Here is a 15,257-nt window from a genome sequence, read left to right as displayed (position 1 = left end):
AAAAACGTGAAATCCATGGTGACATAAAATTGCTTATGGGTGGATGGTAGTTGGCTATTAAACCCTAAAAAGACACAACAAACGGCACACGGATTCAATTTACTTTGTTGATTCTTGTGAAGATACACTTAGGCCACGCACCCAAATATGCGAGGTGATAATTGAAGAGAGGATGGTAAAGTAATTAAGACTTCCATGGGAGTTCAAAAAGTCTTGAACTCAAGTAGGCATTCGATTAAGGAGATAAACGAAATACGTAACTGCATCTGCCCAATAAGTAGAAGGGGCATAAGCCCCAATGAGAAGAGCTCGTGTAGTCTCCTAGATATGTCTGTTCTTGCGTTCTTCCACACCGTTTTGTTGATGAGTTTGAGGACAAGTAGTCTCATGAAGTATGTTGTGCGCTGCGAAAAATTGTGGTAGCTCCAAATTAAGATATTCTCCACCATTATCAGTTCAAAGAACTTTGATAGGACAAAAGAGAAATTTGACTTCCAATCATGCAATCAAATAGTTGAAAGATTTGTTCAACATCACTCTTTTGTTTCATAAGATACAGCCAAGTCATTCTGGTGCAATCATCGACAAACGTAACATACTAACGAATACCATGGTGAGTTGCTATTGGTGAAGGCCCCAAACATCTGAATGAATTAACTCAAAAGGCACTATTCTTTTATTGAAACGTAAATGATAAGAAGTACGATGATTTTTTGCAAGAATGCAATCATTATATTGAAAATCAGAGTTTGAAACGCCATTAAATAAAGACAAAAGTAATTTTTTTTTTTTTAAATAACGAAGGATGCATGTCCTAATTGACGATGTCATAGCCAAATTTGCTGGATATTGTTATTGTGACCACTGCAGACTTGGTTGACTCGGCCCATTACCACTTCATCCACATAATATAACCTTCTCCTCTTAGTACCACTCCCAATGATCATGGTACAAGAGGTCCTATAAAATAGGAAATAAGAATCTCAATTATACAAGGAATCAATCATATGATCACATTCCCAAACTATATGGTTGATTCACACCAACAAATAGTTATAAAGGAAATACAAATGATTAATTAGCTGATATGTTTGAGTATGCTAAGGTTGAGTGAAACTGATAACCGTGTAGCTCAAGTTCTCTCGCTTCTGTTCTCCCAGTAATCTGAATCAGGATTAACGGGATACAGATCGTGAGCAGACGTAGACGAAGCAGTCCATGGCCCTTCAGTTGACCCCATTTCTATCTGTTTCTCGCCCGTGCCCCTTCCAAAACTAGATTGAAAATGTTTCCTCATTGCATCAATCTTAATACTCTCGGCATTTGGATTCGAGACCGACTCATGAACAACAGTCTTTCCTTCGAGCATGCTCACAACCGAAGACATGGTAGGCCTAGCTGTCGAAGTAACGTTGCAACAAAGGAGAGCCACATTGATTGCAACAATCATCTCCTCTTTATTAAAGTCTGATCCCAACCTTGGATCAACTAGGTCCATCAAATTCCCCTGATCTTTTAGAAGTCGTGCCTACAAAAAATGGAAGTAACAAAAGCAATATAAATTCTGTCTTTGGATTAAACTTCATCGATTCAAATGTACTTTCACACATAAAAGGCATATTAAGAAAATTTGAAGTTAAATTAGGAAGTAGTAGATTCATGTTACCCAATCAAGAAGATAAAAGCTTTCTTCCTTTTTCCGGTAAGTTGTGTTGTTTCTCCCACTAACAATTTCCAATACAAGAATACCAAAACTATAAACATCTGCTTTATCAGTCAGATAACCCCGCATTGCATATTCGGGCGCCATATATCCACTGCAATATCATGAAATCATATCATTAACCCATATTGAGCTAAAATAATTAGTAAAAATATTGCTAATTGAATACTTCCAATAGTTAGAGAGATAATCAGTAATACAACTATATTGAAAGAACATATTTGCCCTTCAAATTTCTTGAACAACAAGGATTTGGTTAGGTTCAAAATTATGTAAGTTGGAGACTTTCCTTTTGCTCTATCTTCTTTTTTCAGGGTGGAAAAAGATTAAAACAAGAGAATAAGAAGATAAATAAAAGTGTAGGGACTCACTAAGTTCCAGCAATACGAGTGCTAATGTGTGTATTATCCTCTTCATCAAGTTTGGCCAATCCAAAGTCAGATATTTTCGGGTTAAGATTTTTATCAAGCAGAACATTAGTAGCCTTGATGTCTCTATGAACGACCTTCAATCTTGATTCCTCATGAAGATAAGCCAAACCTCTTGCTGTACCAATGCAAATCTTGTGTCTTGTTGACCAATCCAAATTCAAATGACTTTCTTTTTCCCCTTCAATTTGCCAAATTAAACAATGTTAGTTGTAAAGGACATATTTTTAGTGCATAAGATCTTTTATGCCCACTGTATGAATGAAATGAACTTTTGGCAAACGAGATTGATATTTACTGAACAAAGCATGAGCAACGCTATTATTTTCCAGGTACTCATAGACAAGCAATAGTTGATTTCCTTCAATACAACATCCGTGGAGCCTGACAAGATGAGGGTGTTGCAAAGCAGAAATCATGCCAATCTCATTAACAAATTCACGATTTCCTTGCTTTGATTTGGAAGACAGCTGCTTAACAGCTATTACGGTTCCATTAGCTAGAACGCCCTACAGTTGAGAAAGATAGTCAAACTCTCATCACTATATGGAGCAAATTAACTTTCATTAGAACGGACAATATCAAAGTAGAAAAAAAAATGTAATATATAAATAAATATTGGCTCCGAAGAATACCTTATAAACAGAACCAAAACCACCTTCACCAATCTTATTGGCTTTGTCAAAGTTGTGTGTGGCATCTTTGAGTTGCTTGAAGGTAAATTTACCAGTTTGCAGGTCCACACCCTTCAAATCTGTATAACAAGTAAAACTCATAAGAAATTGTGTCAAAGAAAACTTTGAGAACAATAGCATTCTTAGTTCTTAATATTTTGTACATGATTCTAGAATTTAACTAGTAATTGGATCCATAGGTAGACACTCTGCATCATGAGTCTGGACTATAAATATATTATAGCAACATCAAAGTGCCAGAAAGCTCAATATCTAAATAATTACTGTCTTTGTGTATGCACGTCAATGTGCAAGAGAACCATGCAAAAAATAGCACAAATATTGTTCTTAGTCACGAAAAAAAGTTCGATAAGAAAAAGTAATGGAGAAACAAAAAGGAAAAACCAGTACAACAGAATAAACTGCAAATTAATACCATCCTCCAATATCTTTTTTTGTCCTAGGAGGCCTCTCTTCCAAAGAATACCAAATATCAGTAGTACAATGAAGACTCCTCCAACCACAATTCCAACCACGGCACCTACAGGCATAGAAAATTCTGTCGGGGGAACAAAGTCTGCCAGAAGAAAGAGTAGCTTAAATTAGAATAAATGTAAATGTAATTGATATGAGAGTGGATTATTCAATCAACTATCTAATGCACACAGAAACAGAAGATTGAACCCGATCTTTGAGGCATCCTTAAATAAGTAGATAGTATATGAAGTAATCCCTCGAACAAACTTTCTTTGGATGGTTGTAAATTTTTAATGTTTCCTCAAGTGAAATGGTTAGTTTCCATGTAAATATTAAAAATCCTTGAAGTTGAATTTTGTGGTATTTAAAAGCGTCAACATGTTACCAATAAAAAAAAAAACAACATATTATGCGATAAGAAAATTTAAGAGAGTATTTCTTCAAGTCTTGTCTCAAACTACGTGGAGTGAAACACGAAAACACAGAAGCATTATCTATTCTAAAGTTGGAGCGGGATTGGCATGTTCATGGCTACAGTCAAGAAAATGCCCCTTGATTTCACCTTATTTGCAAGAAAGCCATCTGATTTGGGGCTGGGTTGGAGGGTAATTAGGAAAAGATAGGAGGGTAATTTTGTCTCTCTAAAAAAACCTATGAAAAGATAGAGAGAGCCGTCAGCTTGCCGAGAGGGATGGAGAGAGAGAGAAAGAGAGAGCCTGAAGAATACCACCACTTCTCCTGAACGAGGGTTAGCTGTACAATTCCAGTTCTCTCTCTAAAAAAAACCTAGGATTCTGTTTTTTTTATTTTTATATTTATTTTTGTGTAAAAAAACCAAGGATTATAGTAAGGTTTTCAATTTACAAATGGTTTTTCTGTTCAGATTTTCTTTTTGTGAGTTTTGTGTATTGTGTAGAACCAGCAATGCAAGAGCAGGATCTGATCAGTCACACCCGAAAAGAGGTTTGTTTCTCAAATCACATTCATTAGTTTGATCATTAATGTACTATGGAAGGCTCTTCAATATGATTTTCTAATTTCTCCTTTCCAGCATTCTCTTTTTTGTTTTTGGAGTATGTATGTGATTTATATTTAATTATAGAATAAAAATTAATAAACACGAGATGCAGCAATTAATTTGCATCCTTATGACAACACATGTATGAAAGTGCATTCAATTTCAATGTGTGTATGTGTGACAGGATGTGCCTGCTTGCTGCCGCTGGGTATGCTTGCTGTTGTTTCTCGCGCTATTATTTTTTTTTTGTGTGTGTTGATTTGATTAACAATTCAAGCGTATCTTTATTTTGTTGCTGTGTGTTGGTTCGCAGCCAGTTTTATTTATTGGTTTTTTTATTTGGATTTATGGCACTGAGGGTATAGGTGAACAGTGAAGCGGTTTGTATGGGCTCATGTATCTTAAACATGTAGTGAGAAGTGAGGATTTTGTTTTAGTGTTTTAGATAATTTGAAGGAATATGTAGATACTATGATTTGGGGTTGCTTTCTTAAACCATGATAAAGCAATCCAAGTAATTTTAACATAGATATCATTTTTTATGTAATGCATGAGTTTATGAAATGTTAAGACGATAATATATCAGGTGATTTAAAATTCAAAGAGAGACAATGAATCGTGTTTGATATTTTGTTTGTCCTGATTCGTTTAAATTTGGGCGTTTTTCAGTTGGATTCATGGGTTTCATTTAAGATATCATTTTTGGTTTATGAATGGCTTGCCAATGCAAAAGTTTGCATCTTTTCTTTGTTGGATTCATGGGGTTTTCTTAAGCTTTCAAGTTTTTAGTTTTTATCGAGAAATTTTGGGTTTCATTTATTTTTTGAACTACACTTTTTTGTTAAGATTTTCTTTATACTTCAGTAAATGATTGCTTCTTTACCTGTAAATTTTCAGGTTGTTCAAAACCCGCAGCGAAGTACGGGCAATTTTTCTAGTTTATGCAGAAATACAAGGGAAAGGAAATATTGAAGAAGAAGAACCTTGCAGAACTGAAGTTGGATCTCTTAATTTAGTAGATATATCAATGCATATGATCAACGCATAGTAATTAGACGAAGCTCAGATTAGTGAAAACTTACTTGGGTTTACTGAAATAGCTGAAATAAGAGGACCATAGACTCCACTAAGAGGGATGCCTGTCGTCCCTTTCCCGGCCCAATATAAACGAATCTCCAATGTATTATCAGTTACAAGAGTAGTAAAGTTCTTTATGACTACATCACCAAACTCACGGGCTTCATCCATGATATTGAAGTCCTCCTTCTCTAGTTTTCCCTGCAATACATACATGTATATATACTAATTTAGTTGCTTAAATTTCATGATTATAAATGTGAAAGTTAACATTCAAATCGACCAAAATATAAACAATGCTTGTTGAAAATTAGAATAATTCACTGGTATACATGGAAGTGGATGCGATTAGTTACCTGAATGTAAATATTGAATATGCGCCTTCCCAAGCTTTTATATGTTGGGCCATTTCTAAACATTATCTCTGCAAAATGGAGGCTTACAGTGTAGTTTCCATTTCCCAGACAAAACCCAAAATAAGTTAGAGAGATGGGAGAAAGGCGAGCGTTCATGTACAGTCGAGGATCGGTCATAGAGAGTCTAGTTTCATTATTCCATATAAAGGTGTCCACAGGGCGGTCATCATCAGGGAAGTAACCGGTGCTGCTTAATGCCCAATTTGTTCTGTTGTTAAATGATGAAGGTCCAGTTGAAAATGTGTCATCATCATATACTGCATCTTTCTCTCCAGGGACAGTAACTAGTTTCCCACCACAATTTATATGGAGAGAGTAGAAATCTATGAAAAAAGAAAATGGAGATTAGTAGGCATTGAGGAGGAAAACTAAAAAAGAATGAACCGAGAAAATAAAGGTAATTATTTGTGTAGAAACTCGGCTTACGTTTTGGACACTCTGAAGTTTTCAAACATGAAGCAGTTATCCTAATAGAATAATTCAAAGGAACAGAAATTGTCAGCAATCATAAATGAGAAGTTGCAAAAAAAATTAGTACATAATACACCTTTGGATACCAAAGTAAATTTATAGGTGCATGCTTTGAGACGATTAATTTGAACTTACGAACTATTGCCTTTTGACGAGCTTGTAAACAAGTTACTGCAGAAATTAACACAAATGAAAAGTTAAGCTTTTCTCCACATAACACAAACAGATTAACGTCAAGCTAATGAAGACATTCTTACAGGCCGCCTCGTGGTTGACAATTTGGATCCCCTATGGTGAGGTTGTTATATGAAAGATCGCTGCACAAAAAGAGCTATGATGCAAATTCTGTTGAATTGTAATTCTCTAGCTGATTAGAATTAGTGAAATAATTTATGAGCTTAAGTGTAAATTCACTTGAGTTGTAACACTGCCAAGTGTGAGGTTCAAAGATGTAAGGTAAATAATGCCATGTGTGATGATCCTAGAAAATAGTTAGATGTGTGGTTGAGATCACTTTGTGATGTCCAAGGATCCGGCTGTGTTTTGCTAATGGTAATATTCTCTTTGCACGACTTGTGTGAGAGAGAGAGAGTGGGAGAATGTCAAATTAAGAAGGATTTTCCTCGACTGTGTTCTGCAGAGCAGCGAGGACCTACATTCTGTGTGATTTTCTTCATCCTTTCATTTTCATTATTAATCATCTTCCTCCCAGTCCTCATATTCATTGAGGTTTCATAAACCAGAATCAAAGAAGCACTAACAAATTCTTTTCCAGATGTAGTATGTCAGTACAAAAGGAAACAAGGGTGAGGAGAAAGAGGTAGGCATTAACATGGTTCGAATGAAGTTTTTAATATAATAGTTTTATATCTCTCTTAGTAAAAAAAAAAAAAAAAAAACAGCATAAATTTCCTTAGTAACTAAAGAGTAGCATTTGGAAGAGAAGCTTACACACTGTCTTTCGTCCAAGTAGGTACAGGTCCATTCAGCAAGTTTCCAGTTAAGAATCTAAAAATAATGAATACAGAAAAACTCAGTAAAGAATATAGTGTTTGTTCTTAGGAATTTCTTTGTAAAGGTCTGAAAATTTGAGTTTGCCAAATCTGGGTGTATTAGATCATTACTTCCATTTGAAAGAGACACCTAAGGGTGATCACCTTATGTCAGTTAATTGCATAAGTATTAATGACTCTAATGAATAAACTAAACATTTCATTTCTGAGCAGAAGAGCCGTTTTCATTTTCATTGCAGTATAGCCTGTGACTCATAATTATAGTAATCGTGATTTGAAATACTTCCAGCTTGTCAGGCTGGAGGGTAACAAGACCATTGAAGAATGTCTGCGTGAATTTCATGTAAGAAAGACTATATTGGTCATTCCAATTGCTTACATATAATCCACATCTGCTAGACTAGAAAAGCTGTCTGGAATATCTCCGGTCAGCTGGTTAAAGCTGAGGTCTCTGCACAAACAAATAGCAAATGCAGTTTAGATATGCTCTCTGCAGAGAGGGAAATGTCATCTGAAAGAGATGTTCTCTTAATAAATACAGAAACATAATGTCCCTCCAACATTGTCTAAGTCAATTTAACAATCCTTAAATTAGTAGAATCACATCTAGAAGAATTTTTTTTATCTGAAGTCGGAAAAAATAGGGACGAATACATTTGTACTTACAAAGTTTTCAATTCAGTCATTTGCCCAAGATATGGAGGTAGCTGTCCAGCAAGGTTGCAATTCCTCAACATCCTGCAACAGACACCAAGGCCTTGAGTTTACAGAAGACTTCTGGTACGGACAGAAATTGTGTGTCATGGAACCATTAACTCACAGTCTCTCCATGTTTTTCATCTTATCAAGCGAAGGAATGGGTAATTCAGGTCCACTCAAGTCAGTGATTCTCCTGCATGTTAAAATTGGCCCATGAACATAAACAACGCATTTCGCTAATCGTTTTGTATTTAAAAATAGAGACGGGATATACTAACAAGTCAGTTAAGTTTGTCAAAAGAGAAATGCCAGAAGGAATTGGCCCTGTCAAACCGCTAGCCTGAATCAATCTGTTTCAACGAGTCATAACATATGAATTAGAGATAAAATTCAGAATCAAATAGCAGAAAGATGACACACAAAAGAAAAACACTCACAGTTTTTCAAGATTTGTCCAGTTCTTAATAAAATCAGGTATCTGCCCGGAAAAGTGACTGTCACTAACCCGACTGCATAATGATTGGAAAAGGGAAAATACTACGAATTAGTATCAGAAAGCAGTAAAAAGAATGTACAAGTGATCAGGAAACCTTTAAGAAGAAAGAACCACAGAAGCTTACAAGTCCTTTATTGTGGTAAGCATTGCAAATGTTTCTGGCAACTCCCCAGTAAAGTTGTTTGAGGAAAGCAGCCTAAGTATGAAATAGATATAACAATTATATCAATGATAAAGAAGTAGATGATTTACTGGTGAAAACATCCAGAATTTGTGTACAAGAAAGAAAATTCCAAATAAACCAAATACTTTTTAACACGGTAAAATTTGAACAGGGCTCTTACATTATTTCTATGTTGGCCCAAGATCCAAGCTCCCGAGGGAGAGGTCCAGAGAAACTATTGAAACTGATGTCCCTATACAAACAAATTCAATTCCATTGATTAAAAAAAACATCATTAAGGATCATCATAGAATCAAATGGGGTAAGCAAGAAACAAATGCGCAATCAACACTCACAAACTCTGCAGAGTGGTGATGTTTCCCAGCTCTTTGGGGATAGAACCTGTCAAACGATTTCCAACAAGGGATCTGCATCAAAAACTGTAGTCTTAAGATCACTTTTATCAAGCAAGTGGATCAATAACATTAACATGTTCGTCAATACACCCCCATGTGTTCGATTCAATATTTATTATTCAAATGCCTCATGACCGCGGAAGCCCATCATCATGAACAAAACCCAATGTAGTAGATTCATAGTTTAAGAAAGAAATGGCTGAAGAACATTGGAGTGACCAAATAAAGCAATAAGAACACGACATGAACATCAAACACAAAAATGCATGCAGTTTGAGAGAAGACAGTACATGTTCACAAGTGGAAGAGAGCTCCATTCTGGAGGGATGGTACCGTTCAGGTAGTTGCGGGTGAGGTCGCTGAAGGAGAAAGAAAGAAACCAGTTATTGTCCCACTGACAACATAAATAAAGGTAAGCTATATATGAAATTAGAATAAACCATTTACACGACACATAGTTTTTTTATTTTAAATGATGTAAACTTGGAGGGGTTAAAATGTGCTTACATTTCTTGAAGATAGGCGAGATTTACCAGCTCTGGTGGGAGTGTTCCTTGCAAATCTTGGGCTTTTAGAACTCTGTGTTTCATCGGAAAACAGAGTTTCAAAGATTAGTTGCAAATTAACAGGTATCCATTACGCATCTATACTGTGACTAAAAGGAAAAGCTGCCACAGAACAGGTAAAACACTAATTTATCACAGAAAATGCTTACTTTTGGTCAGGGAATTAAATAGGAAGAAGGAACTGGTTTTCTTACTTTAAAACCGAAGGAAAATGTCCAATGTTCTTTAGAAATAATAAAACTTGAGGAATTACACAAACGGTAAATGTGTATTTGTTACAAGCACACTGTGAATCATTCTTTCATTAACTTTGTAACTAATAACTTTGTCGATACAGAGCTGTATGTGTATAATAAGTATACAAGAATCATGGTGACTACGTACAATTATACGTTGATCAAGTATGCAAGAACCAAGCCTAAATACAGCACAGCGGTAATACCAAGTCCTAACAACTCAGCATGCCATGGAACATCTATGCTGGCTCATAACCAGATCAGAAACACATTGTTATAGAAATTGAGCAAATTGGCCACATCCCATAACTCGATTTTGCAGATAAGTTGAATTGCTGCACATGGTAGGGTTGAATGTTTCATTGTTCATTCAATAAGAGAAATAGATTAGTCTTTTTGCATTTTCTTGAATTTCAAGGCACAAGAAGTTCTTATTAGATCAAGAAAAACTTCCAATTGGTTGCGGGTTGAAGAAAAAATAAAAAATTTGGAGGGGTAAAGTATTGGGAGATGGAAACCCAACTAGTGTACGGACGGCTAAGCCCGTTCTAGTGTAAGGCGGCCAAAGTGTTAAAGCAATCAACCCCATCTCATTAAAGGACCTACACAAATCTAGAATAAAGATTTCTAGAACATTCACTAAGGTTGGTTAGCTAGATTATCCAAGTTAAAGTAATACTTTGTAGAAATGACTAGAATGTTGTTTCTTAAGTTGGTGGAAGAGTCTAGAAGAATGGTGAGGTTTCCACCAACATGCAAGATTAGTGTAGATAATTCTAGCTTAAGAAGTTAGTGGAATTATCTAGGTATCTCTAGCATGGTGTGTCCATGCTTCTCCAAGGTTCCATCCATGCCTATAAAAGGAGAAGGCATCCACACCATTTGTATCAACAAATCAACAAAAACCAAGCAAGCTTGTAAGCAAGCAAGCAAGTGAGAGTGAGAAGAAAGAATAGTCTTGTAAGAGTGTGAGTGTTCTAGAGTTTGTCTCTAGAAAGTGAGTGAGTGTCATAGCTTCTCAAGAGTGTCTTTGATAGTTTGTGTTGTAATATTTTGTTTGTGTAATACAAATAATTTGTTTACTTGTATTGTCTCTCCAACACTTGTGTTAGAGTTGTGTACTCTAAGTTTTCATCCCAACACAAGGCCCATTTGGGAATTTTAAGATGTATACCAATTTTCATCATAATTTTGTTCCAACAAAAACTGAATTGGTCGAAATCGAAATTTTCAATCCTGACTTGCACGTCAAGAATAGTTTATAGTTCTAAGAAATTTGATTCAATTTATTTTTATTCATGCCCCTTGTTTCGTCAAAAATAGAATTTAACAATGTGCACGAAGAGAAAAAGATGAGCGCTAGTCACTTTTCATATCTCTAAACAGTATCAACATTTACTTACTTCACATACACAATAAGAGCTTCAAAATTTTTACACCACGAACCTAGGCAAAATTTTCAATGTGTTAGGAAAAATGTTCGATATACTAAGTGTTATAATTCAAATGGTACAAAAAAAATTTCATGTATCCAATCACTTATATTATAATACTTAATGTACCGGACCGTATTCTTAAAGCATTAAAAATTCTCTCCGAAGCTAGGATCGGGGCGTGAGAAAATCACAAAGAAACAAACGAGCTCCACTGTGCTATTAAACAAACATCCCTCAAATCCAACTGGAATCAATTGGCCTAGCTACTTGGCCGACATAAGGTTGAATGAGTGAATACGACGTGCCAAGTTGCCAATAGACAACTCGCTGAGGCCCACACTAGGCCTTATAATTCCTACTTTATTTTGGAGGTTTCATGGGCATGGGGATAGGTTTGGGGACATTTAGTGAATTTGATTGATACTTATAGCAAATAGACGTGGGTTCATAAATAAATAAATAAAACGATTTTTTTTAATATAATAATATATATCACGCTAAGAAAAATTTACACGTATTAAATATATGAATCAACGTAAATTTTATAAAGCTGTGTATATATGAAGCTTTGTTTAATAAATAAAAAAATTGTTCAATGTAAGTTATTCTCCTCTCTTACATGCATAGTTAATTTTCTTTGTAGGAGAAAACACTCATTGAGAAGGGATTTTTTCAAGCGGCATACCAAATATCATATTAAACATGGAGAATAAATTTTTTTTTTTTCCGTATTCCCTCACCTATTTTATAACACTTAAATTATTCACTTGAATACCAAATAGTTACAAAATTTTCTGCTCATTGAATTTTATTGCCCTAAAAAAGTCTTCATGTAGATATTATACAATGTCACTGGATGGTACGTGGACGTAAACCTTTCTTGTTTTTTTCTTTTAATGTTATTCTTATAACAACGACTGAAAAACTTTGATTTTATCCTTCTTAACCTTTCACAACAAAAGACGCCTAATCTGTACGTTGCTTTTTCTTTATTTTCTCAACTTTTTCTTTCTTTTTCTCTTAATAGTTCTATATATCATGAGATGGAATTCGTTCAAAACACAACGAGCAAAACTACCTTTTCAAAAAAAAAAAAAAAAAAAAAAAACACACACACACACAACGAGCAAACTGTTTATCCAGAAAAGAAAAATATAATGAGCAATTTTAATGGCTTAAGAAATAAGTTAATCAATGACAATTCTATATAACCAAACGTTTATTTTCCAACTTATGTTATCTTTATCACATTAAGTTTTTTTTTTTAATAAATGATATTATCTATATTATGACATGAGAAAGTAGGCTAAGGCTCATAATGAGTTAGCAATAGTATGGTTCAAATACACCTTTGACGAGAATCAAACCTAAAACCTCTCACTTACAAGTAAAAAAGGACTAAGTGACACATTAAGTGCTTAAATTGGTGTTTATTAACGCTATAATCTCATGTGCATATTCTGTGTCAAATAAATTGAAAACAAAGAATCATCTGTTTCTCTCGGTAATCTATTATTAACAACCTTTTTCCAACTCTTTTCATTGTATAGTAACATTTTATAGTCACAACGGGTCTCAAACAAGAGAACTAAACAAACATACAATTATTCATACACATATTTATTAACGATATGTTCTTTATGGTGAAACAAACAAAAATGAGTAATTAGAATCTCCTGCATTTTTTTCCAACTTTTTTAGATTAAACATATGTTTTTTTTACAAAATTTGATGAAGACGCGTTCATCAATTGCCAACTTAGCATTTTATTTATTCATTTAATATATATATATATATATATATATATATTCACTTAAACTAGCTAACAACTAATTTCCTACAATTTAGGAATTTTAAATTCGCAGCATTATTTTTTTTACTTATTTATTTTTAACAAACGATAGAGGTGGAGGAATGCTCTAAGTCTCACAATGAATTAGCAATAATGTGATTCAAATTCGTAGTTTTATTAAAAACATTAATTTAAGTAATTCATCACTATCACCGAAAAATAACTTTTTATTTCAGTTATTATATTTAATTAGTCTCTTCTTTCATAAAAAATAAAAAAATAAAAAAAAATAAAAAAAACAAAGCCATTAATACTTATATAAAAAAAAAAATTGGATTCTAAATGTACCAAGAAATAAAATGTATCATAAAATCAAATGCACCAATATAATCAAATGTACCTCTAATAAAATTGTGTAAAAAATATTTAATCAAATTCTTAAAAAGAACCGATATTTAATCATCGAAATTAAAAAAATGAGACGCCTATATTTAATCTTGGGTGAAGTGCCAATTTAGTCCCTGAACTATCACCTCAATGAAAATTAGGTCCTTGAATTATTTTTTCGGTAAAATAAGTCCCTAAATTCATTAGAAATTGCTAATTTCATCCCTACTAGTATATTTAAAGCTATTTAATTCAATTTTTCATCAATTTAAGTCACTTGACACACTTTAGAGTAACACCATCATTTTCTCGTCTATAAGCCCTTAACATTTCATATAGGTTGTGAATTTAATGTCTAATTTACCCTCAAAAGTTAACTTACACTATTTCTTCTTGAAAAACTACCAATTTATCCTCCAAAGTTAACTTCATACACTATTTCTTTATGAAAAACAATCAATCTATTATCCAATGTGTATCACATGCAAGTAACGTGACTTAAATTGACGGAAAATTGAATATAGTAGCTTCGAATATACATTAGGGATGTAATTGGCAGATTTTTATAATTTAGGAACTAATTTTTCTGAAAAAATAGTTTAGGACCTAATTTTCATTAAGGTGATAATTCAAAGACTAAATTGGCAGTTTACCCTTTAATCTCACTCAGTTCTGAGTTGGGAATGTTTGTTTTTGAGAGAGAGAGAGGGAGAGAGGTTTACATGCTGGTAATATGGCAGACGGTGGAGTTTTTGTAGGAGCAAGTACAGGTGATGCCATTCCGAAATCCGTCGGGTGCGCTTGAATTAGTCCATGGAAGTTGGCCGCTGCATGGATCTGGGTCTCCACTGAAATCCCAGCCCTTCTTCCCCAATGTCTTTGCTATGGCTTCCAAAGTTTGCACTGCATATACGCAAAATAAAAGGCAACAAATTAACATCGTGCTCAACAAAATAGTAAAAAAAAAATTTGATGCATAGACAAGAACTACAGAGTGCACCTCATATGATTGAAAGTTTCTACCAAGTTCACGCAAATATCTGTTTCCCTAAGGTTCATTTGATAACCATTTTAATTTTTAATTTTTCATTTTTAATTTTTAGTTCATTGGTAACTGTTTTCACTTCTCGGAAGAATGTAAACTGAGAATCAAAATCAACCCAAACCAAATTTTGAAAACTCAAAAAGAATTGAAAATTAAAAAATTATCAAACGAACTTAAAACTATCATTTATGGAATGAAACAAAGGAAGATATTTGACATAGAGATATTGAGGTGAATTACTCGTACCTTCATCATTTGGCAATCGAGCAGCTCCAAAGGCAAAAGTTACAAAGCAAGCTGCAAAGAAAAGAGAATGAGGAAGAAGTCGAGGGAAGAACATATTCATCATTTTTCTAGGCAAAGTCTTTCACACTTGAAGAGAAAACCAGAGACAAAAGGATCAGTTTGCGCAGCTAGCTGGATGGAATATGTTGAGAGGTTTTGGAATTTGTTGGATTGTATGTCTGAAAATTTGTGAGAGTAGCGAAGAAAGAAAGATTTGTGAGGAGAATGAGTCTGAATTACAGCTTTTTATTCACTTGAGGGGAGGGAAGGAGTGGACCTCGAAGGACAGAAACGGAAGTCAACGACTTGTGTTACCTTACTTGCCCTTAAAACCAAAGACCAAACAAGAAAGAAAAAAAAATTATTCCCAACCACTTACTCTATTTATTTTTATTTAATTATTTATATAATTAAAGATACATTTACATAAATTACTTGT

At 34.1% G+C, this 15,257-nt stretch overlaps 1 protein-coding gene across 1 annotated transcript; it reads right to left on the bottom strand.

Annotated features, from left to right (window-relative positions):
• Nucleotides 1–765: 765 nt before the first annotated feature.
• On the bottom strand, nucleotides 766–15,100 carry LOC125468298 (probable leucine-rich repeat receptor-like serine/threonine-protein kinase At3g14840). Its single transcript, XM_048586902.1, has 24 exons — nucleotides 14,780–15,100; nucleotides 14,211–14,391; nucleotides 9,579–9,650; nucleotides 9,362–9,430; nucleotides 9,012–9,083; nucleotides 8,837–8,908; nucleotides 8,617–8,688; nucleotides 8,434–8,505; nucleotides 8,275–8,346; nucleotides 8,118–8,189; nucleotides 7,964–8,035; nucleotides 7,677–7,748; nucleotides 7,236–7,292; nucleotides 6,542–6,601; nucleotides 6,420–6,455; nucleotides 6,240–6,280; nucleotides 5,754–6,136; nucleotides 5,403–5,598; nucleotides 3,262–3,402; nucleotides 2,787–2,905; nucleotides 2,450–2,660; nucleotides 2,095–2,332; nucleotides 1,667–1,817; nucleotides 766–1,528 (listed from the first exon to the last, which is right to left on the bottom strand). Exons 1-24 carry the CDS (start codon nucleotides 14,880–14,882, stop codon nucleotides 1,133–1,135), a joined length of 3,030 nt encoding a protein of 1,009 aa, XP_048442859.1. The 5' UTR covers nucleotides 14,883–15,100; the 3' UTR covers nucleotides 766–1,132.
• Between the last annotated feature and the right edge of the window lie 157 nt (nucleotides 15,101–15,257).

Source organism: the organism of the source record quoted next, unplaced genomic scaffold (assembly GCF_019419815.1).
Source record: "Pyrus x bretschneideri cultivar Hongxiangsu unplaced genomic scaffold, Pyrus_bretschneideri_v1 Contig25, whole genome shotgun sequence".
In the NCBI taxonomy this organism is placed as follows: Eukaryota; Viridiplantae; Streptophyta; class Magnoliopsida; order Rosales; family Rosaceae; genus Pyrus; species Pyrus x bretschneideri.
Note: the sequence above shows the minus strand (reverse complement) of the source record. Positions and strands in the feature narration are given on the sequence as shown.